This window comes from Gobio gobio (genome assembly GCF_949357685.1).
Source record: "Gobio gobio genome assembly, chromosome: 2".
Classification (NCBI taxonomy): domain Eukaryota; kingdom Metazoa; phylum Chordata; class Actinopteri; order Cypriniformes; family Gobionidae; genus Gobio; species Gobio gobio.
In genome coordinates this window covers 13272454-13297150 of record NC_137098.1, presented here as the reverse complement: position 1 = coordinate 13297150, position 24697 = coordinate 13272454, and the positions used below count along the sequence as shown (strand labels likewise).

At 38.6% G+C, this 24697-nt stretch overlaps 1 protein-coding gene across 2 annotated transcripts in view; it reads left to right on the top strand.

The window, feature by feature from the left end:
• Nucleotides 1–19615, top strand: part of ccdc149a (coiled-coil domain containing 149a) — a 28328-nt gene extending 8713 nt beyond the window's left edge. Inside the window, exons 7-12 of one of the 2 annotated variants that reach the window (XM_079811025.1) lie at nucleotides 3559–3631; nucleotides 3771–3855; nucleotides 4010–4154; nucleotides 4746–4822; nucleotides 15185–15286; nucleotides 16698–19609. In XM_079811025.1, coding sequence (XP_079667151.1) covers nucleotides 3559–3631; nucleotides 3771–3855; nucleotides 4010–4154; nucleotides 4746–4822; nucleotides 15185–15286; nucleotides 16698–17245 — 1030 coding nt within the window. In that variant the 3' untranslated portion in view covers nucleotides 17246–19609. Of the gene's footprint in view, nucleotides 1–3558; nucleotides 3632–3770; nucleotides 3856–4009; nucleotides 4155–4745; nucleotides 4823–15184; nucleotides 15287–16697 lie in introns of both variants that reach the window. The other variant, XM_079811026.1, reaches the window with a different exon arrangement.
• The last annotated feature ends 5082 nt before the right edge of the window (nucleotides 19616–24697 follow it).

Sequence of the window (24697 nt, the reverse complement as noted above, 5' to 3'; positions counted from 1 at the left end):
GGCTTCAAAGGGCTTCAGAGGCTCTGCACGACCCCAGACGAGGAATAGGGTCTTATCTAGCGAAACCATCGGTCATTTTCAAATAAAAATGTAAATTGTATATACTTTTTAACCTAAATTGCTCATCTTGCGCTGCTCTGCGGATTGCGTAATCACATTGGAAAGGTCACACTAGACGTAGGTTGAAGTACCGCCCCAAGAGAATGTGCAAGGACTAATACAAAAACCGTATTAGCAAAAATCGTTGTTTTACCTTTTTCTGCTAAAGGACGATTTTATTAGTCTTCGCATGTGCACTTTGTAAACACGGGGGCGGTACTTCTGCCTACGTCTAGCGAGACCTTTCCGATGTTATTACGTAATCACTGGCGCACCGCAGAGCAGCGCAAGATGAGCAATTTAGGTTGAAATGTATATACATTCTGATTTTTTATTTTTTGTTTCGCTAGATAAGACCCTATTCCTCGTCTGGGATCGCACAGAGCCTCTGAAGCCCTTCGAAGCACTTTGAAACTGCATTGAGCACGTTTACATGCACACCAGTAAGCTGATAACTCACAAATATCAGCTTATTGAAATAACCAGTTTTCCCCGTTTACATGCAAACCAGTAAACTGACAACGCAAGTAAACCGCGTTTACATGACTTTATTAATAAATCGGATTATTCCCTTGTAGTGACGTCAGACTCAGAAATAATAATTTACGTATCTGACTCTGAATATTCCATATGTTATGTTAGTTGTGATGTTAAATCACAACTAACATAACATAAAGCGTGCAACGTGTCAGCGTAGGGCTGTAACGATTTGACCAAAAATAAAAACCTCGATTAATTGAACATTTGACCTCAATTACGATTAATTGAACATTTGACCTCAATTACGATTAATGAACGATTATTTTGCTTTTTTTTTTTTTTTTTTGCCCTCATAAGGTTTTTGAGTAAGTTCCTGATAAGGTTTGTACTGTACATTTTTATTACTATTAAAGGTGGAGTTTTTTTTCTAATGAAAAAGTGAATTTCTTTGTGATTTTACGGTTCACTTTCAGCAGTTATTGTCTATGGGGCAGATTTCTGCTGCTTGTACATCAGATACAGATAAATTAGCACTGTAGGCCTACATTACATTTATCTGAATGCATCAATGAGAGAGTGATTGTGTGTGTGAATTACTCATACCGTCTCTATTCATTATTAAGCTGTGGTTTGTACTTACTGCAAAGGTATTAAAATGTATGCCTATAACGGTTGAGTTTCTTAGCTACTTTAGTGTCTTTACTTTAGTCACAGGGCAGCGTTGACACTGCGTTTCTGCGCTCCTCTGCGCGCGATCTTCACGTGATGTGCGAGCTTCTGTCTGAGTGTTCGTTTGTCACAATATATCAGGCATTAGTTCAACATAATACACATCTGATGGTCGAAACTCGCTTTAATGTTCAAACTGGCAGGGCTTAAAACACATACAAATGACAAAGCTTTGTGAGGACGCAAGTGAAAGAGGTTTGCCTTCAGGGCGCTCGCGTGCGCGTTGTCAGAGACGCGACACGGCTCGGCTCTCTGTGACACAGAAAAAAGCTGAGCACTGAATGGATAAGTTTTCCGTATTGTTGTTTTTGAATAGTGCACAATCGCTTTAAATGTTGAAACTGGCAAGCCTTTAAATGCATACTTGACAAACTTTATGAGCACGAAAGTGAAAGCGGCTTGCGCGCGCCATGTGTGTGTGTGTGTGTGTGTCAGCGCGTAGGCTATAAGAACAGCAATTAACTGACCTGTATAAACTGTGTAAAACATGCAGTTACTATAGTGATTCTGGGCATCTATAAACACAGATAACTGCTCCTGCATCTCTGTGTGCCTGCAAACTGCACTTGATGTGACTGACGGGGCGGAGTCACGTGAAAACCGAAATAACCGACATGGGAAAAATACGTCGGTTAGAGGTTCTGAATGTCGGTTTCGGTTATTTTTCGATTAATCGTACAGCCCTATGTCAGCGGGAAACTTACGGCTCATATATTACTCTCTCAGATGCATCGTTTTGACTGAACCACTTCTACTGCACGAGAGATGAGAACACATTTTTACAATTTTCCGGTTCTTTAAAGAGTCTGCGTTTGTGATATATTTCCTTCATGCAAAACGCTTGCTCTGTCTAGATGTGTTTAAATCTGTAAAGTATGCGTTTCTGTCACCTATCACACATTTGCACTTCAATAAGCCGTCAGAAAGCAGGTTAATGTGTTTACATGCTGCACAAAATCGGGATAAGAGGCAAAAAACTACCTCTTCCGACCAGTTTATGCTTAAGCCGTTTATGACCTTACTCCGATGAAAGAAAACGTGTTACCGCGTTTACATGAACAAGTTCGTTGTCGGTTTATTAAGCATAATCAGCTAAAGAACGTGAATGTAAACGCACTCATTGTTTTGGACCTTCAACATTTTGGTTGCCATGGAAGTCTATGATGTGGAGAAAAATCCTGGAATGTTTTCCTCAAAAATTAAATTTTAAGACTTAAATTGTTTTCGACTGAAGAAAGAAAGACATGAACATCTTGGATGAGATGCGGCTGAGTAAAATATCCTTTACAGGGTTAGTTCACCCAAAAATGACCATTCTGTCATTAATTACTTACCCTCATGTCGTAAGACCTCCGTTCATCTTCAGAACACAAATGAAGATATTTTAGTTGAAATCTGATGGCTCTGAAAGGCCTCCATTGGCACAATGCACGGTACACTCTCAAGACCCTTAAAAGGTACTAAAGACGTCGTTACAAAGTCCATCTCACTACAGTGGTTCTACAATAACTTTATGGAGTGACGAGAATAGTTTTTGTGCGCAAAAAAACCCTAAATAACGACTTGTATAGTGATGACGATTTCAAAACACGGCATCATGATGCTTTGAAGCGTTATGAATCAGTGAGTCGATTCAGCAGTTTGGATCGCCAAAGTCAGCAGTTTTGCGGGTTTGATCATGATTCGACTCACTGATTCATAACGCTTTGAAGCTTCATGATGCCGTGTTTTGAAATCGTCATCACTATATAAGTCGTTATTTAGGGTTTTTTTGAGCACAAAAACTATTCTCGTCACTCCATAAAGTTATTTTAGAACCACTGTAGTGAGATGGACTTTGTAACGACGTCTTTAGTACCTTTTAAGGGTCTTGAGAGTGAACCGTGCATTGTGCCAATGGAGGCCTTTCAGAGCCATCAGATTTCAACTAAAATATCTTCATTTGTGTTCTGAAGAGGTCTTACGGGTGTCGAACGACATGAGGGTAAGTAATTAATGATAGAATTTTCATTTTTGGGTGAACTAACCCTTTAAGGCCTTCACTTTGTTGAGGCTCCCTAGTGAAGAATCACTGGTTATCTTAAAGTGTTCAAACTGGTTTTTGAAACATGGTAGGTTTGCTGCTGGTTAAAAGTGAACTACCATCTCTAACTAGCCCCACCAGCAGCTGACTGGTTGCAGGCACGTTGTCTTGTTTTCAGTTTAGATGAGATCTTTTTCCATGCAACTAAAGGTTTTGTCATATTGCAGATACTTGCATGACAGATTAAAACAAGTTCAAGAAGAGGTCAGCATGTTGAAGAGTAACATACAGAAATATAAGGTAAGCCTTAGAAGTCTTTTACACAGCTTTAAGATTGTATTATTTCATTTATTATTATTATTATTATTATATTGTATAATTAATATTGTAATATCTCTCTGTATTTGTAATATTAAAACATTTTCTGGCTATCTTTTAGACTGCTCTGGATCGAAGAAGAAATCCTGAAATCACTGGCAAGTCTAACAGCAGCGCTCTTACCGGAGTCCTTTCCCCTAAACAAGGTGCTTGAGTCATTTGATTGCTTTTTTCTTAGAAGGCTTGAAGAACTGAACTGACAAAGAAGCAAAGAAATGTTGTTAAACAGCATATCAAATGACTGCATACACTTGTGTACGTTTATTCACTCAAATACACCTCTCTTCCTGCTGTTTGCAGTGCAAGGGCTGTTGTCAGAGGAGAAGGGGTGCAGTTTACCAGCCACACCTCAGTCTATCTCAGACCTGAAGTCTTTAGCGACAGCCTTACTGGAGACCATTCATGAGAAGAACATATTCATTAAACACCAAAGACAGACCAACAGGTTTGTGTGTAACTGTATTAGCACTCACAGATCAGAAATAGCCTGTACATTGAAAATACATTTTTGGCGTAGAAACAATTTTCACTCGCAAGTAAATTTCATAATTTCAGACAGCAAGTAACACATTGAATTAAAAGTAGAACGTTTTTACAACTACAATATCAACATTTAAAGGGATAGTTCACCCCAAAATTTTTATTCTGTCCTCATTTACTCACCCTCAAGTTGTTCCAAACCTGTATGAATTTCTTTCTTCTGCTGAACACAAAAGAAGATATTTTGAATAGCCTATGGGTAACCAAAAAGTTTATGGACACCATTGACTTCCATAGTATGGAAGAAAAAAAAAGTCAATGTGCCCCATCAAATGTTTGGATCAAAATATCTTCTTTTGTGTTCAGAAGAAGAAAGAAATTCATACAGGTTTGGAACAACTTGAGGGCGAGTAAATGATGACAGGATTTTCATTTTTGGGTGAACTATCCCTTTAAATATCTTACCTGCAGGTTTCATACATGGTGTTTTGAAAGAAAGATGTCTCATCTTGTTATACATAAATCTGTATTTGGTAAATTTATTTGTGCATTATAGAATTCTTGGAAACCGAGTTGCTGATCTGGAGAGGAAGTTGAAGACTCTGGAAATTTCAGGACTTTGGAGTCTCCCAGGTAAGAGTTTCTTGCATGTTGATCATATTTTTGTGCTTTCCATTTTCCACACGATCTAATATCTCTGTTTATAGGAATTATTATTAATTGCGTCCTTGAATGATATTCTAGTCTCTAGATGGGACTCAACAAGCTGTTTGGTTTGAGGTGTCATTCTTGACTTTATGGCTTTAGACCAAACCTATTACCGTTGTCAAAAAGTGCATTTTGTAATAATATCAAATGAAAAGCTTTACTTTAAAATGCATTAAAATAGAATAGAAATAGAATTTTGCTGTGCATTAAAGAAGTACACTTGTTTTGATGTGTTGACTAACATACAAAAGCACATGTAAAATACTAGATTATATTTTTAACTGTAGTGTTATTCGATATTTCATTTAAAGTTAATATATTTTAAATGCTCTACATTGCAACTTAATTACCAATGTGTAATTAATTACAAATATATTTAAATACATGACATACAAGATTCTATAGAAATGGTATTAAAATACACAGGTCAGGCATAACATTATGATCACCTTCCTAATAATAGGCCTTATTCATGAAACGTTCGTAAATATATGAGAAAATTCTGAGTAATTTGCACGTAAAGTGGAGCTTTATGAAAACTCTCCTCCAGATTCACAAACGCTTCGTATACCACAGATTCAGTAGTTAAATGTGTGTATATTAATGAATTCCAAACAATCGTAAATAGGATGCACGTGCACGCTCATTCATAATTAGCATAATCCCCGCCCATGAGTTACAACTGCAAATGACGTGTCCAGGAACCCTGTGGAATCTTCTGGACTTCTTTCTCAGGTTTGGCTCTAGTATTTAGCATAAATGCTAAAGAGACTAACTGACCATATGCCTAGCAATAAATATTCAATTATCGTGTGTCCACCAAAGCATTTTTAGCCAGCCAAAAAACACCTGGTGCTCTTCTGAAAACGGCCAGCTGGTGGCGCTTGAATGCGATTTGCAAGGGCAGCGTTTTTCCAGCTGAGATACTTTGATTGCTGATACAGAATATCCATGGCAGTAATGTGTTACTAGTATCTCATTTTGAAGAATATTACTAAATATAAAAAATGCCGTAAAAAGCAGTATTAACTTCTTCATTATTGTTGTTCAGTCGGTGTACCAGTAGGATGATTGGTCGGTGTAGTTTTTGTCCCGCCCTTCCTCCACTGTGATTGGACGGCTTGGTAAAAAGTGACAGTAACAAGCGCTGTCTATTACCCAACGTTGAACAATAAAAAAATGATAATAAAAAAGACGGGAAGGCAAATCAACTCTTGGTTTATTATTATGCATCTGGTACAGTGCATCAAAATGCAATGTCGTCAGTTTGCCTAAATTAAAACACTGAACGTTCAAATGTTTTACACACCATTTACACGTGGTAGGGAGCAGGTGTAAATTTCTTTCGTACCAACTAACATTTTGAAAATACGAACGATTTACACACAAATTTGTTCTGCTCGTGTTTCATGAATGAGGCCCATTGTGTTGGTCCTCCTTTTGCTGCCAAAACTGCCCTGAACTGTCGAGGCATGGACTCCACTAGACCCCTGAAGTTGCGTTGAGGTATCTGGCACCAAGATGTTAGCAGCAGATCCTTTAAGTCTTGTAAGTTGCAAGGTCCATGGATCGGACTTGTTTGTTCAGCACATCCCACAGATGCTCGATTGGATTTAGATTTGGGGAGCTTGGAGGCCAAGTCAACACCTCAAACTCATTGTTGTGCTCCTCAAACCATTCCTGATTTTTGCTTTGTGGCGCAGGGCGCATTATCCTGCTGAAAGAGGCCACAGCAACCAAGGAATACCGTTTCCATGAAAGGGGGTACATGGTCTGCAACAATGCTTAGGTAGGTGGTACATGTCAAAGTAACATCCACATGGATGGCAGGACCCAAGGTTTCCCAGCAGAACATTGTCCAAAGCACTGCCTCCGCCAGCTTGCCTTCTTCCCATAATGCATCCTGGTGCCATGTGTTTCCCAGGTAACGCATACGCACCAGGCCATCCACGTGATGTAAAAGAAAACGTGATTCATCACCAGGCCAGGGACAGGGGTCAGCATGGGCACCCTGACTGGTCTCCGGCTATGCAGGCCCATACGCAACAAACTGTGATGCACTGTTTATTCTGACACCGTTCTATCAGAACCAGCATTAACTTCTTGAGCAATTTGAGCTACTGTAGCTTGTCTGTTTGATCGGACCACACGGGCCAGCCTTCGCTCCCCACGTGCATCAATGAGCCTTGGCCACCCATAACCCTGTCGCCGGTTCACCACTGTTCCTTCCTTGAACCGCTTTTGATAGATACTGACCACTGCAGACCGGGAACACCCCACAAGAGCTGCAGTTTTGGAAATGCTCTGACCCAGTCGTCTAGCCATCACAATTTGGCCCTTGTCAAACTCACTCAAATCCTTACGTTTGCCCATTTTTCACATCAACTTTGAGGACAAAATGTTCACTTGCTGCCTAATATATCCCACCCACTAACAGGTGCCGTGATGACGTGTAATCAGTGTTATTCACTTCACCTGTCATAATGTTATGCCTGATCGGTGTATATTATATCTTGCCACAGTTTCTTCCATTTTATTGTCCACCAGGCAAAACTTGCCAGACTGATCCCTTAGAAAAGTAATGGGTACAATACTTACAGTTCGGGGTTGGTTTAAATCCCAAATCCTAAGTATGAGCAATAGGTAAAGTGATGGTTGACTTGGCAAGCACCACTAATGAAACGATTTTAGTTTAGTTTCATGGTCCTTGTTTAATTTTATATGGGCCATTTAATAAGTGTCCACATTGGCCTACTTTTCTAAAATAGTAGCACAAGCACCAGTACAAGAGAAGTACTTACAGTCTCGGTCCACAAGAGGGTAGTAAAGCACTGTCACTGAAGCACAGATCAGACGCTCGCATGTCATAAGACTGTCATTCTGCCGCCATAAAACTGACAAGCATCCATTACTGAAACTGATTGCCCACATTACAAACACATTTGGGGAATGTGGTATTATTAGGGAACTTTGTGGATGAGAGAGAGAGAGGATCACAACTCAGCCTTTGAAAGTGATCGAATGGCAGAGTTGGTAGCCTTGCTGAAATGAACTGGGGAAATCAGTTTAAAGTCCACTCGCAAATTTTTTTTTTACCCTCATTAAAGAAGTTTTAACTTTAAAGAAATGAATAGCACTTTTGGTAAAAAATGTTTAAAGTCACTTACATGAGATGGAGACTAATAGTAGCCTAATAAAAGCTGATTTAGTGTTCCTCCACGCCAATAGGTGTCAGTATAATACAGATTGGACAACATGACACAACATGAAAAAGTGCACTTGAAATGTACTTTAGATCTTAAATGTTGTTTTAAACTACTCTCAGATAATATAATAGCATTAAAAGCCACTTTAGTGTATTTACTGTTAAGAAATTTAGTCTCTTTTAAGTTCACTTAAAAAGTGTACTTAGTAACAATGCCAAATTAAAAGTTTTACTTTAAAGTACATTTTAAAGCATTGTTTTAACAATCTTTTGTCATGCTTTCAATAAGTACACTTATTTTGATGTGTTGACTAACATACTAAAGTACATTGTAAAGTACTTGATTATAATTTGAGCAGTAGTGAGTTATTCAATATTATATTAAGTTAATATTTGTTTTAAATGTACTAAATTGCAAATTCATCATTACAATTGTTTAATTCTAAATACATGACTTATACGTTTCAATAGAATAGTGTATTTTAATTTCCCATAAATGATTGTTTGATATTTAAAAAGACAATCATTCTGAAATAGCCTAACATATAAAGATAAATCCCATTTAAGTGGGTCAAAAAAGCACTCTACTGTTCAGCTAGCTGCATTTTAATTTCATTGCAAATTAGTGTCCGAAAACGTTAAGTATTTAACTAAAAGTATGCTAAAGGGTACTGGACAAAGAGAAAGCATTCCAGACAGAAAATAGAGTTTTTTCCCTAGATTGTGAACATCCCTGTCCTTTTTTCTTGTTGTCTGTTTAGGTGACAGGTTGCACTTGTTTCCTTGTTGACTACTGCAGTCCTGTCAGAACAGCCTGTCTGACTAAACTTGTTTTCCCCTTACGACTCTTTTTACCTGTCATCGCAATGACAAAACAACAAGTGAGAGAGATCATTTCTTGTTTGAAATGTGCCAGAAGTCACCATGAGAGGAAATTAGCAGTCTTCTGCGGCGACTTATGTGACTTCCAAGCCGTACGATGTGACGCAAAGCTCGGTTTGTCCATAAAACTAGATGGTTTTGTTCCCCAGTGTGAGACAGGGACAAGCAGTGAATGAATGGATGGATGGGCATCTGCCAGGTGGGGATCGCCTCTCATCCATCCATCCTGTTTTGCACAGCGGGCTGTGAAGCAGCCGCAGTGAAGCTCCATGCTGTTCGGCATACAGAATTAGCCTGGCTTTTTAATTAGCTCCGAAGCCAGTCTCCATAACACAACAATGACCTTTTCAAACAAAGGAAGTTGAGCTTAGAGCCACGAAAGTATCATTTCAGTGCCTCTTAAAAATAAAGCCTCTCTTGAGATCTTCAAGTAGTCCAGAGGACCATATGGAGGTGCACGGCTGCTGTTGGCTGTCAATCTAGGATCATTTCTGGAGATTTACATAAAGTGTGCCCAAAAAGTTTTTGGCCACTCAAACCACACTTAAAGGAATAGTTCACCCAAAAATGTACTCACCAACATGTATGTTGTTTCATACCTGTATGACTTTATGTGGGACACAAAAGAGGTTTTGTCCATACCGAAAATTTTTGTTTTGGACATCATTGACTGGTTAAAAGATAGTTCATAATTTTTTTTACACCACTTGGTGACACCACTTGCTTTGATATTTTGTTGTCTAAATGCAATGACATTTTTAACCCTTTAAAGCCTGACATTAAATTATAGTCAGAAAATCGGTAACACTTTAGTATGGGAAACACATATTCACTATTAACTACGACTTTGGCTTCAATAAACTCTTAATTGACTAATTATTAATAGTTTGTAAGATAGTTTATGTAGCGTTTAAGTTTAGGTATTGGGTAGAATTAAGGGATGTTGAATAAGGTCATGCAGAATAAGGCATTAATATGTGCTTTATAAGTACTAATAAGCAGTCAATATCCTAGTAATATGCATGCTAATAAGCAACTAGTTGATGGCGAGAATTGAAGTGTAATCAATTTTTTTCGAAATGCAACAGTCCATTTAGACAAAATGCAACCTTTAGACAAAATATACAATATAATATAATAATATGTAAGAATATAGGGTTTGAAGAGGAGAACACACCCCAATTTTTATGCTCAAACTTAGCAAAAATATGCAATTTAGTGCATTTTCTGATATTTATATGGCCAAAAAGGTGAAATACTAATAGCTTGTGATGTAAATCAATGATATCTATATAACAGTATCGCAGACTTGCATAAAATGCATATAAATATCAGTTATCACATTATCTCCCAATAATGTTTTAGTAAGATTATATTTAAATGCTTAGTTATGATCAAAGCTCTGCAGTTTTTATATATTGCCATGCAAGACAATTGATGATTGAGGCTTTCCTCAAAAGCCTGATGTATCATATTTGATACTCACATTTTAACATGATTTTTCTAATAAAAAAAATATAGGGATAATCAAGTAAACCAAGTGTTGAAATATTAATATAAAAGTTATTATGTTTACTTTATAACATCAGTAACGATTTAACAGCAAAAAGACACTGAAGGAGGACATTTTTATAATTATACTAAAAGGTGTGCAACAGGTTTTTCAGCAACCTTTTGATTGTATTGATAATAGGCCTTAGAAATTTGCATTCCAAATATGATATTATAGGAAGCTTTATAGGGTCAAATATGTGTTCTATATCCAAATATTTTTTGTGGCAACAAGGCTTACAATCCATGTTCATGTTGATCTCTTAAGCTCAGTGCTGCTTTACGCTGCCGTGGTTCCTATTCACTGCATGACTCTCTTGTTTATTATATTTCATACCACAGCGGCCCTAGAAAGCAGTGTTTAAACTGATCAGACAGTGGAAGTATGTAAGCACTGGTGGCCAGTGTTATGATGGCACCAGCATATAGTGCTCAGTCCCATGTGGGCAACATATGGCATTAACCTGTGATGCATGCAGCCAGTACTAATGAAGACAGATGAGGGGAGCTTTAGTCACTTTCTCTGTGTGAGTGCATGTGGCCAGTCTGATCCTTTTCAGTCTGCATGTACCTCTATAAAATGTCACCTTTTGTGTAGGAGAGCGGTGTAAATTTTTGTGTTTGTGTGAGATTTGGGATTTATCACAAACCCTTGAAATCCTGAGGTTTTATTTTCCCTCGTCACATCACGATGCCTTTGTTCTTCAAAGACAGTTCAGAAGCTGCATCTGAAGAAGGTGTATGTACACGCCGGTTTAATGTGGAAATTACACAGAAATATGAAAGTATGAATATAGAAATATTCAATTAGGATTAAATCTAGGTACAAGGTGTAATAAAATAAATATTGTATATACACTTTATATTTTTGTGCTGCTTTTGTGCAACACTGCATAAAACACCACATGATTTGCAGCAGATGCACGTCCTGCTCTGAGCAGTCTCAAGCCAGCTGCTCTGTAATAGAATTGAAATGACATACAATAAACAATAAACTTTAACACTTTATTTGATTACATTTACATTTTATTTATATATATATATATATATATATATATATATATATATATATATATATATATATATATATAATATGCATAATTGCATACATAATAAAAAAAATACGTATTTATTTTTAACTATGTGAAAGTATTCAAAAACTACCATATTATAATTTAAGTAATTGAAGTGTAATTTTGTTTTTAACTAATTTTTACAAAATAAGGCTACTATCCATACTTATTTTGCTACTTTTATGCCACATTGCTGCAGACACACATCCTGTCTGAGCAGTCATAAGCCAGCTACTCTGTAAAGGAAAATTATAGAAAATATATATTTTTTATGTTTACAAAATATATTTATATTTTATTTACAATATGTAATTAAATATAAATTAATTATGTTCAATTAAATGTAAAATGTACAGTGTAATAAATTAATGTATGATTAAAAAATACCATACACAAAATATTAATAAAAAAAAGATCATATTACAATTTATATTATTTTAAAATGATTGAATCAATTTTATAATATTACATATTTTGCTATTTTTTTTTAGGAAATATTATTTTATGGAATGCATTACAAATTGTTTGCACTAATAATTATGAAATTTGTTTAGCATATAATTCAAAATTCTATGAAATTCCATTTATTTATTATTATACTGTTTCTTATTACACTGTATTATTGAAGTCGTTTTTTTATTGCTTTAAAGGTGCTCTAAGCGATGTCACACGTTTTTTAGGCCAAAACATTTTTTGTCACATACAGCAAACATCTTCGGCGGAGCTTATGCGGACTACAGAGGCTGCATTTTTTTACAGTGTGTTCAGGGCAGGGCTCCAGAGTGCGACTAAATGGTCGCATTTTGCGACTAAAATTTGAGAGTGTGCGACTGAATTTTACATCCAGTCGCACATGTGCGACCAGTAAATTTGCCTGCTGTCATACTGGAGAAATTAAGAAAATACACTTACTAATTATAATTGATAGACGTTATGTCTGGCAAATTCTATCTTTGCCAGCCGTTTCTATATGAGATAATATTAAACCATTTGTCCGTGATGCATTTTTGCTCTTCGCAATCCAGAAGAGAGAGAAAGCGAGCGAGGAGCTACAGCGAACACACCACAGTCAGCTTAATGAGTGACGATGGCCAAGAGAACTACACTAAAGTTTAGTCTGCTTACTTTAGGGATGTGCTGTGATATTAATCTAATTTTATTTTCGATTTTGGCTTCCAAGAATTATAAAAAGATGATATATTCCTATAGCCGTGTTCGTCGAGCTCATCCTTCCCTTCACAGCCTTGCGCTGTCATTTCTCCTTAAACCTAAACTAAACGTCAGATTCAGTGATTGTTGTAAACTGCAGTCTCTACTGTTGCTAAACTGCGGGATGTGTTTGATAATAAAGAGCTATTAAATGCACAATAATCCGCGCAAGAGACGCTGTTTCCAACTTCAAGGCGGCTTATGTGTGTGTGCTGCGAAATGGACCGACTGGCACTTAATATTTTAGGCGTTGTGTGCGCGTCTAAACCATCAAATAAACAACAAATAGCCGGTGTCAAAATGACCGGATTGGAGAGTAGTTATTTTAACAGTTTATATCTTAAATGGGCGTAAATAGTTTGGAGAAATAGGAGAATATGATATTATTAGTTCTACATTCGATCGGTTTTAAAGGGGCAGCGTCTAATAAACCTGCTGACGATTGAGCCATTCATTCCAATCGAACAAAAGGCAAATAGAAAATATTCACATCTCTTGAATTAATAACTTTAGATTTTATAAGCATTAATCTATCAATTTATACAGTGAAAACTATGCAGTGTTATTTTACATTTCATTACTTTATTAGATTCTTTGTAGGTTTGTTCTTTACTGTAATAATGTTAGCAGACCTTCCGAATGCCTGCACACTGGTCCATTTACAAATAGATGCGGTTTGCGGTTTCTTTTGCTATAGATATTTTACTTTTCAGATTATAAAGCCATGTTAATTATGTTTTTAATGTTTTGTTTTTTTTTAAATAAAAAAAATATATAAAGTATAATAAAAAGAACCGTTAAGAATACTGTTAAAGTACCGGATCGATAAGCAGTATGGGTAAGAGTAGTAATACCATTAAAACCTTAACGATATCGACTCCTATTAGTAATACAGTGGACATTAGTAGATTTGGTTAGCATGTTGATTTACGGTGTGCGCCCCTAAAATTTCTGGTTGTGCCCCTAAAATTTTCAGTTGGGGGCCACTGTGCTCCTAGTGAAAAAAGTTAGTCTGGAGCCCTGGTTCAGGGGACAGGCAGCTAGCGGATACCGAGGAGATGTTTGCTGTATGTGACAAAAAAATGTTTGGCCTAAAAAACGCATGACATCATTTAGAGCACCTTTAAAGGTGCAGTAAGTGATTTCTGAGAAACACTCTTGATATTTGAAATCAACCCAACAAACACAAACACGCGATGCAAGAGTGGATGTCTCTTTATCATAGCTGAAACTGAAGATGACGAATGAACGACAAGGAAGAACAAAAAATTGACATAGAGTATATACAGTATAATGTTGCGTTCACACCGGATGCGAATGACGCGAATAATTTGCGCTATTCGCACGAAGTTGGATGCTTGAACATTTTGAGTTTACTCGCTTCATTCGTGCGTGACATTCACTTCACAACAGACGCAAATTCGCGTCATGGGATGGGCTTCTGCCAGCCGGCTCGTCTCGTTGAGAAATGGCTGATATGGGCTGTGTTTACACGTCTTTTTTGTTCAAATCTACTGTTAATGTGTGACAAAACGTAGTTTTAAGACTTTTTCAGGCGATAATGTAGTTCTTTAAAGCTCAAATCTGTGGTTTATTTATAAGAAGAGTGCCTATTGGAACATTTTATCTGCCGTTTTCGGAGTTGTGAGCTCCAGTGGATCAGCGGCGCTCCACGCTTGTTTACCCCGGCGAGAGTAGCCTTTCCTCGGGTAGTCCTTCTGTCGTCTGCCGCTGGCTCTGATGTCTCTGTTGTGTCTCGAGCTATAATTCGTCTTGTGTATAGGTAACGGGCGATCTTTGGTCTCATGGATCTATAATATGTTCCCTGGCAAATTATTTAGGCTGAGGGCAAAGTGAAGTTTCATAACTTTTTTATTTTTAGGCTATAACTTTATGTTACAGTTGTAGCCGACTAGCACTGACTTTGAATGTTTGACTGAATTGTTTGCTTCATTTCATGTATAGCTTATTATACCTTTTACTTATACTTTTGTATTATTGATCAAACATAAACTTGCATTTAACAAAAAGAGACTGGGTTGTGTTTCATGTCATTTAATGTTATCACAGTGATCATCATATTGTCTGAACCAGATATTAATATACAGATTTTCTCCTCATTGTTGTCACTACTAGAGCAAGCTCCTGATTGGTTAACGCGGCGTGAATATCCGCCAAAGTTCCGATTTTTCAACTTCGCAATTCGCGCGAATCACACGTTCAAAACGCTCAATTTGCGTCATTCGCGCCGCAGAATGCCATTTCGCATCTCTGCATATCAAATGGCCTATTGGTGGTTTGCATTGATAGCACTCCTTCCTTTCACACTGTAAATGATGTCAACTTCCTCTCTGTGGTGTTCAACAGGAGGCAGAGATGCCTTTACTCTGAGTGCCACTCCTCTGTGCTCTATTGACCATCCGCATCAGCCAGAAGCACAAAAAACCACTAACCCACGACCTCCTGCAGGTGAGCGTGTGTAATTGTGTGTAACCAAATCTGCCATTTGCTAATCATCCCGCCAAGAGGCTAAAGAGCTGTAATTAGCTAATTCTCTGACCAGCCCACCCCTCTTGTCCCTTTGCTATCACACCTATCATTCACGCACACTCTCATTGGTCAGGCCAGCTGAATGCCCAATCCCTTTCAAATGCCATGGCATTTGGCAAATGCTAGTGAATTCTCGTTCGCTGACATTCACCAACTTTTGGGGCGTGTTTTGCGGTTGGAACTGCCCCATAAATATGGATGCTGCTGTGTAAAGTGGTATTTCGCATTTCTGTTGTCCCACGAATAAGCCGCATGCAGTGTTTAACCTTTTAGCTGAATGCTTTCAAATATGGGTCAGTAATCCAGCAGAATAGGCACCAATGATGCAGAGGAGAGGCAGAACTAAGCTGTTGCCTTCGCTGACAGGCCGTCACGCTCCTTTTCCCAGCTGGATGGCTTTGTTGTATTTTATTTGCTGGTGTGATATTTGAAACTTAAACATGCTTTGTCATTATGTAAGAATTTTTGAGTGATTTAAATGTAGAGTCTCATAACACTTTTTACATGATTATCTTATATTTTAGCTCTTGGCAGCGTTATTATAGTTAACTAAAATAAAACCATAAATTTGAAACTTGAAATAAAATAAACATTAACTGTGTATTTAGCGTCATCCATATTAATACCAGGTGTAAACAGGGCCTGATTTCTATTAGTATGCCGTTCATTGGTTTATCTCCCCTAAAAGTGTAAACATTGAGCTCCCCAGGCACCATCAAAACTTTGAGAGCAGTCTGCTCAGATTTGTCAATCTCTTTCCAGCTCAACTTATAGCAAGAGTTTGGGCCGAGGGTGCCAGAGGGTGTTTAGCCGGTTTGGGATCATGACTGAACCGTTACAAACCAGTTTATAATGTTTACTTTGTGTCCAGTTCGACAGCATCAAACAGTTGTTTACTCATGTTACATAGCAACATGGTTAAAAGTTTTCTTAATACGTTAATAAGTAGCCTATTCTTAACTGTTGAGACATGCCTTCACCAGCCTCTGTAAGAGCGATATTTGTGATGTTTGAGTTGGGGAGGCATGACACGCGAAAGGGGAATTTGCAAAGTTGCTTTATATTTGTAGTTCCGCTAGGTGCCACTAGTGTCACAGAAACAGAAACATACTTCACCTTTAACAGGCACCACTAACACAAAAATCTGGGCCCTGAACCGCTGGGCCCTCACAGTTTTCTGCCGGTGGCCAAGCGTACTCACCATGGTTCGAATTCTTAACTGAGCATCACTACTGTGGTAAACGACACATTTGCCTCGCAGGGCTCCATTCCATTAGCATGGCACTAACACAATGTCCATTAATCTTCTTTGTCCCCCTGATTGGCTCAGATGACAGGACAGGAAGAGGAGGGCCATCGCCATGGGAGCAGGACACAGCTGGCAATGACAGCTTCCCGAACATGTGGCGCGGCTCCCGCCCATGTCCAGATGGAGGCGGAGAGGAGGTGGACACACCTGTCACCCCTGACAACAGGGAAGAGATCGTCTTGTGTGGGACAGACATTGCGAGACAGACTAATGGGCAGGTCAGGACCGAGGTGAAGGAGGGTCCTGTTGAAAAAAAGACGGGCGCCTGCACAAAAACGTGTTCCGGTCGGGAAATGGAGGGAAGCCCAACTGGGAACGAGGGTGAGGTTTTAGTGGAGCTGTGCATGATAGCGGAGGAGGCTGAAGATGCAGCTCTGGCTCTGGCTCCAGCAACGTCTGGACAACTTAAAGTGACGCAAATGTCTTCAATTACTCTTGACCAAACCTCCTGTGAAAATGTCGACTTTCAAGCCTCTGTGGGAATTCAAAGAGCTTACTTTGAAAATATTTTGGAAGGTGCCTCCATAAAGAAAGAGCCTATTGAGCCAAGTGACTCTTCTATTTTATAATAGGAAGGGGAACTGAAGGTCTGAAGATGCTTTCCATAGAAAAGTCTAAAATGTGGTGATTTATTGGTCAGATACAAAGCAGCTGAATAAATATCCATAACACAATCCAGATTACATACAGTATGCAATGCTGAAGCAAATAAACCCCTCGGTTGTCAACGTTTTACGTCTCATTCACTGCAAAAATATTTTCTTAGAAGATTTGTTCTGTTTTCCAGTACAAACAAATATGTATTATTAAAGGGATCATGAATTGAGAAATCAACTTTTCATTCAGCCTTGGACATATAAAATGTAATCGTGATATAAGAATATCCTGTAAGTTTCGGAGCTGAAAACGTCCTTTTAGTCAAAGAAAAGCTTTTATTCACACCAGGCCCAGCAAACGCTCAATCTCAGAATGTGTCAGGCTATGATGTCTGAGTGTGGTGAAACACCGCCTCTGCAGAAGAAGATCAACGCCTACTTCATCACTGCCTGTTTAGCCCCGCCCACCGATTCGCGCATGTAACATAGGCCTAGTGTTAAACCAGATCGAGCTACCAAGCAATAAACATGCCGTCGAGGGTTACAAAATATTGTGCAGTGCCTGGGCTCGTCAGTAATGCAACATGTAAGTAACTGTGTTCATTCTAATGCCTGATCTGAAATGTAATGATTCATGTAGTCAGATGTTCTTTGTCTGTGTGTCAGTAAATCAAACCAGTGACTAAACGTCAACTTGCGTTGTTTCTCTTAGTAGGATGAATCATTTAACGGTGATTAAATTCTATAAAGTAAGCGATCAAAGAAAGCTCCCTTTGCAATCATTGGAGCAGGGCGCGCTGAAGCTGTCAATCAAACAGCGAGAGTTTATCAGTAACTCCCGTTTTATTCAATGAACCTCTTAACTATCACATTTGCACTGTTAGTGAAGATGAAAGCATTTGTTAGCGTACAGAAGCTGAGTTGCAATGATGAGATCCCTGCTTTCATGTGTGTGATCGGCTACAATGATCATCACTGCAACCTTTCATGCCACAATCTTAATATAATGCCATAGATCTAAATATAATGCCCTAGGGTCAGTTGTTCATAGGTAAACTGATCGGATTTTGGTTATCGGATTAGATCAAATCTTGAAAATGGGTTGTTCAAAAGGGAAAGAAGGGATCTGAAATCAGATTAGATCACGGAATCCAATCCTAGTTTTAACCTGGATCAAACCTTTGGTTTGTGTTGTTCAAAACTTGTCAGTAGGATTTGGATAGCTTTGATCCAAAAAAAAACAGGATCATCTTGATCCCAACAGGGGGTAGGATTTCAAGGTGGATTCCAGGAAGAAAATGTAGTAAAACTTTAAAACTGGTCAAAAAACACAACATTTGTATCATATTATACACAAAAACATATTATTTTGTTTTGCTCTTGATTAGTTAGGCTAATTGTTAAAGTAATAAATTAGAACTAGACATCAGGCCAGCCTTACGGTACAGTCAAAGTAAAAAAAGATTTAGCCATATAAAACAATCCCCAAACAGCTGTAAATATCAAACAAAAATATTATATTACATTTAAAGTGCTTTTTTAAAATCATTTATAAGACTTTTTACTTCTTATCAATTATAAGAGATGAACCAGTCAAAAGGTTTCTCGTGGGAACGCTACGCGAAACATTTCTGAGCGAATTCAAAAGCATTTGAATCACCCCCCCCCCCCCCCAACTCATATTTTTTCCATCACCATGTCCCTTTAGGGGCTCCGTAGAGCACTAGTAATCCAGATTTGGTCATCTGAAAAGGTGTGTATCTGGGTGATCCAATCCAATTTTGCTTTGAAAAACCGGTACAAAAGTAAGATTACCTGATCCTAGATAGCAAAACATGGGATTTCAAAATCCAGATGATTTTGATCCAGATTAAATGTTTTGAACAACTGTCCCATAGATCTAAATGTAATGCAACACTTTTCACGATTAGATAATAGTAAAAACGCCCTAAAAGAGAGCGTAATACTATTTCAAATGGAAAGACTTTGGCCAATCACAGCAGTGGCCGGTTACACTGAACTCTTACAGCACACACGCCCCTTAAAACAGAGCGTTCAGAGCAGAGAGCTAAAATCAGGGTAGGAAAAATGCTTTTTATTTATAAATTATGACAATTTTTGATGTAAAAAGCATTCTAACATTATAAGTGCACCCCAGGAAACATCATAAAACAACGCAATTCATGACCCCTTTAAATCAAGATACATTTACTTTAAGCACAATTACTTGATGATGTGCTAATGTATTGGTTGGATACAAAGCAGCTGAATAAAAATCCATTACACAATCCAGATTACATACAGTATGCAATGCTGTTATTGTTAATAAACCCCTTGATTTTGAATGTTTTGTCTCATTCACTTTGAAAAAAAAAGTAGAAAGTTTTATTATATAGTATTTTAGCTTATTTAGTTCAGAAAACAACACATTAATTTGGACCTCCCTGAAAATATTTATAAGGATTATGACCCAATACTTATAGACTTCAATCAGTTGTTTCTTTCACACACATTCATCCAAGTGCACTTATTGAGAAGCGGCACTCGCACCTCTCATAGTGGGCTCCTGACTGCAAATACATCAAAAGTTCAAGTTTGAACTGCTTGTTCTGCATAAGACGAGCTCTTTCTCTTTTAATCTCTCTCAGTATTACGCATACACAGGCACATTGGGCGGCATGATGCCAGGCAGCTGATGCGGCATTAGGAAGGACTTTTGGGAAACAGATGGGAGTCGGGGCTAATGGAGTTATGAGGCTACAGTCTCTGCATGGTGAGGTTAGTCAGGTCACCATTCACTAGTTGAAGAGTAATGAAGCGGGAGAAAAAATATATATATTTTTCATTAAAAAATTAAAGCGACACTAATTATAGAATAGCATGTTGCGGAAGAACATAAATTTGGTCTGAAATCGCATACTTCTCTACTATATAGCAGGCGAAAAACAGTATGTGACAAAAGAAGGATGTCCGAATTCACAGTACTCATGAAAGAGTAGGCAAAAAGTACCCAGATGACCTATGGACACTTTACTATCCCATGAGGCCACGGGAGAGGATTTGTGAATGGCGGTGAAGCGATGCAACGCTGTAAGTCACATAATAATTACAACATGGCGGATGTAGTAAGTCCATAGTACATTCCTACTATATAGAAAACAATATTTTGCTATTTTTTTATTCAAAATAAGTACCTACTCAAGAGACATCGGTGAACACGTGGATTATGACATCAGCAGGTGAACAAATACATTTTTTTTTGTTTGTCGTTTTTACAACTGGTGATTCGACGGAGGTTTGCTGTTTGTTTTGAATGATCCTTTCAGCTCAGAGGAAGGATGTCGTAGCTGGGATTGATGTTAGCTAGGATGCAATTCATGAAAATTGGGCACTTCTGGAAAAGTTTTTGATTTTTGGCAGGGTGTTAGGTATGGGCCTAAGGTTTTCAAAAATCCATGGATACAAGTTGGGGTGACACCCCCCTAGTGGCAGTTATCCATAAAATCCAAATTGGCCCACACCGAAAAGAGAAAAGGTTATATCTCAGCTTCCTTTACTCTTAAATTGTTGTATAATGTCATTTTTTCTACTTTGTTTGATACAAGGAATCCAATTCTGATATATTTGTCTTATTTTAAGTCCATTTTCATGTTACATCTATTATCATAGTCATATTTAGCTCAAATAAACTGTCAGTATCTCTGAAAAAGTCACATTGAAATATTACTCAGGGCCCTAGACCCATATTTTTACCTCCAAGGTATGCTTTTCTTTGTTGATTGGACAGGTCACTATCACTATAGTGTCAAAAATCACATGTTGTGACCAAAAGGACCATTGTTGAGGCTTTAAATGAACACAACTTCAGAACTATGCCACAGTGAAAAGTTATATTAGGCTTCTCACCATGTTAAGGATCAATATTACATTTTAGTCAAATAACAAAAAAATAATAATACATACTTAAAGGAACTGTATGTAGGATTGTGGCCAAAACTGGTACTGCAATCACTTTCAAATTACTGTAGAGCGGTGTATCCCCTCTCGCCCTCCCCCTGACTCGAGGTTGCCAGATAGGCTGCAGGATCCAGCAGGAAAGTAGGCTGCTAAAGGTTTGTAGCTGCAGCTGTGGTAACTAGAGCAGAGCTGGCAACCCGGAATGCCGAAACACTACGGACTTCATGATTGGTAGATAGGTGGAGGGTGGCGCTTCAGGCCAAAACACAACATGTCAACATCAACATCAGTTGAGGGCTGCAACTTCACTTTTGAATGACAATATCCTGGCCGGACAACTGTTGTCAGTGATATAAGTATTTGAAATTAACATGATTTCTTAATGTCTAGTGACATATCAGGGCCATTTTATGATTCATTGAAATACATTTCTTACATACAGTTCCTTTAAACATCATGTATTTATTAAAAAAAAAAATTGCTTCACTCTTCATCATTATTAGTACAGCCTCCCTCACACTTGCACAATGTGGTACAGCGAAGTCCAGCTCGTTGGCACTTACAGTTGCCCTTACAGGCAACCACACAGCCACAGTTGAGGAGGAGTGAGCATCCCTTGCTGACATCTTCCAGATCTGTCCAATATGGCACCCAGACTTTGGTTCTGTCATTCCATTACCAACCCCACTCACTGGGGTCTGGAATCTCTGGAGTTTTGGAGAGGGACTGCTTCCAGACAAAAGCTGCAGTGTGCAGGGCACGCTTCCCATGCTGGAATAAGGCATGCTGGGTCGGGGGGATTGAATCCAGGGACTTGAGGCCATGAGTGACTTCATTGACTGACTTGACACCGCAGCACAATGGCAAAGTCATTTGGAAGCTTGATAAAGGTGCCTTCAGAACCTTCAAGGGTTAGAGGAGGAGGGTCCACCCCCATGCTGTCATGAGTGAGATGGTTGGTTAGGGATATAGCAGTGCCATGGAGCTCAAATCGACCAGACTCATCAATATGATCAACTCCACCAGTAGTGAAAACTCCCCGCTTCATGTTTGATGGAACAACAACTCCATCAACTGCAAACTGTCTTGACATGGCAAGGGCCCTCCTGACATCCATGACTCGTTCATAAGATACTGACATGCCAAGTGCATGGAACTTCTTGATGATGCCTTTATTGCGATCATTTCCATGCAGTTTCAGTCCCACATAGAGCGGAAAGGGTGTCTCACTCTCCTTCCTCTGATAGAGGGTGAGGGCTTGACTACTTTGCTTTGCAGCATTGCTGCATATCAACTGACTTATAGTGCAGGCGACTCTGACCCTGGCATTGATGGTGGCCTGATTCTCTTCATTCTGCTCAACAGTGCTTGAGCCTTGAATCAAAACATCTAGAAGGGTCTGAAGAGGTTTTGCAACTGGCTCACTTAGACAGTTTGATGTAAAGGATCCATTGAAAGGCATCTGTTGCAGAAGGATGTATATGCGCAGCATAAGACCCACTTCAACTATTGTCTTCGCCTCATCTTCGGTCACTTGAAGGCAAGAGGTCTGAGCCACAGCTGCACCAACTGTCTTCTTGTGGGATATGTAGACATCACGGCCCTCTGATAAAGCAGACCACTCAGGCCCAAGCTTCTCTAGGAGGTGCTCTTTGAATCGTTTCTGGTGCACATATGTTCCACTCCAGCCCAGTTGCTCTAGACAACGATCATAAAGTTTCCTCAAGTCAGCTAGCTTAAAGGTAGATTCATTATGCTGTACATATGCTACAAGCTGAGCAATAACTAATGGATCATACTGCATTGGCATTTTCATTGCTTCTGATTTCTTTCTTTCTTCTGCACGAGCATCATTGTTTCGTTTTGTGTAGCAGGATGCATGATAACTGACATCTCCAGCTCCTGCATCAACTGCAGTGTTTAGTCTGGCATAAACTGCCCTTTTTTTTATTCCAGGGCCCATTTGTTGAGATTCTTTGAACAGTTCTCACTCCTAGCCCTGTACATGGGCTCAGTGGTATCATTTTACTGCAGTTTTTTACGGTCTAGGCTACCATTAAAACTTGACCGGTTTTTTTGGGACTGAAAGTAGCCACTTCACTGTTTGACTCCTCCCTTGGTCTCTTATTGCTAGCTCGCTGCAAAATATGAGACCGGAAGTGTCCTCGACATCCATGATGATGCTTAGCCTGATTTTTTTTCCAAGGTGCGGGTTATCCCTGATCCATCCAGGGCTACATTTGTATGACTAGCTACCTCAAAACTCCCTTGGATGTTCAATATTGTTACAATCTGCTGATTTTCTTTCAATTGAGAAAGGAAGCGGAATTTGCATATATTAGCTAGCTAGATAGCAAGCTACCAAGAGCTAGTAAGATCAGGAAACAACGAATTCAAACTACTCAGAGTAATTTGGCAGGGCAAGTCAGTGTACCCTTAAAATATGTAAAATCATTGTACACTTACTTCACATATGGTCCTTGTATCATATCAAGTAGAAAAAGTGTCATTGTACAACAATTTAAGACTAAAGGAAGTTGAGATATAATCTTTTCTCTTTTATGCGGGCACCATTCTGGTTTTTATAGATACCAGCCACTAGAGGGTCACCTAGTGTTGTAGTACTCCAGATCGGTCTTGAGACCACTTTTTAAAGGTCTTGGTCTCGGAATCGACTGCATTTTTACTCGGTCTCGTCTCGGTCTCGGACTCAGAGGACTCGGGATTTAATTTCAAGACCGGTCAAGACCACAACTGAGAGCATATCACGAAATTATTTGTTAACATCATTACTGTGATGATTAGACAAAAAACTTCAGACCAAAAGCTTGAGTCGTGTCTAATTTTAAATACTTTTAGTTTTAACTCCCCTCCCCTCCCCGCGCCGCGCCGCCAACCCCCACATCGCATCACACACACACTCCACACGTGAATGCTTGAGACAGGAGAGCAAGCTGTGCCGTCACCGTGACCGTGGCTGTTGGAGAGATGTCAGCCAAATCTTCTGTTATACAATTTGGCTACCTAAACCACAAAGAGTTCATCTGCAAAAATGCATCCAAAAGAAAACATACAGCAGTGTGTAAGTTCTGCAACGCGACGCTTACTGAGACGGCTGGGACCACGTCAAACCTCTATCGACATTTGCACTAATATGCATTAATTCATACTTAACTAATGCACAGATAATCATGAGTTAATGTATTACTAATGGTGAACTAACCCATTTATTAATGATTACTGCATCAGCAACTAATGAAGATTCAGCATGATTAATATATTAAGTAATCATTAAATTGTTATTAGTTAAATGTGTCTGTATTAATTCCTTAATAACATATTATATGAACTAATAATGGAAAGCAACGTGTTAATTACTTCAATGGGTCAAAGCCATGCATTTCAACTTCCAGTTGTCTGCTTTAATGAATCATTAGCTAATGATTTACAAAGTTATCATTGTGTTAT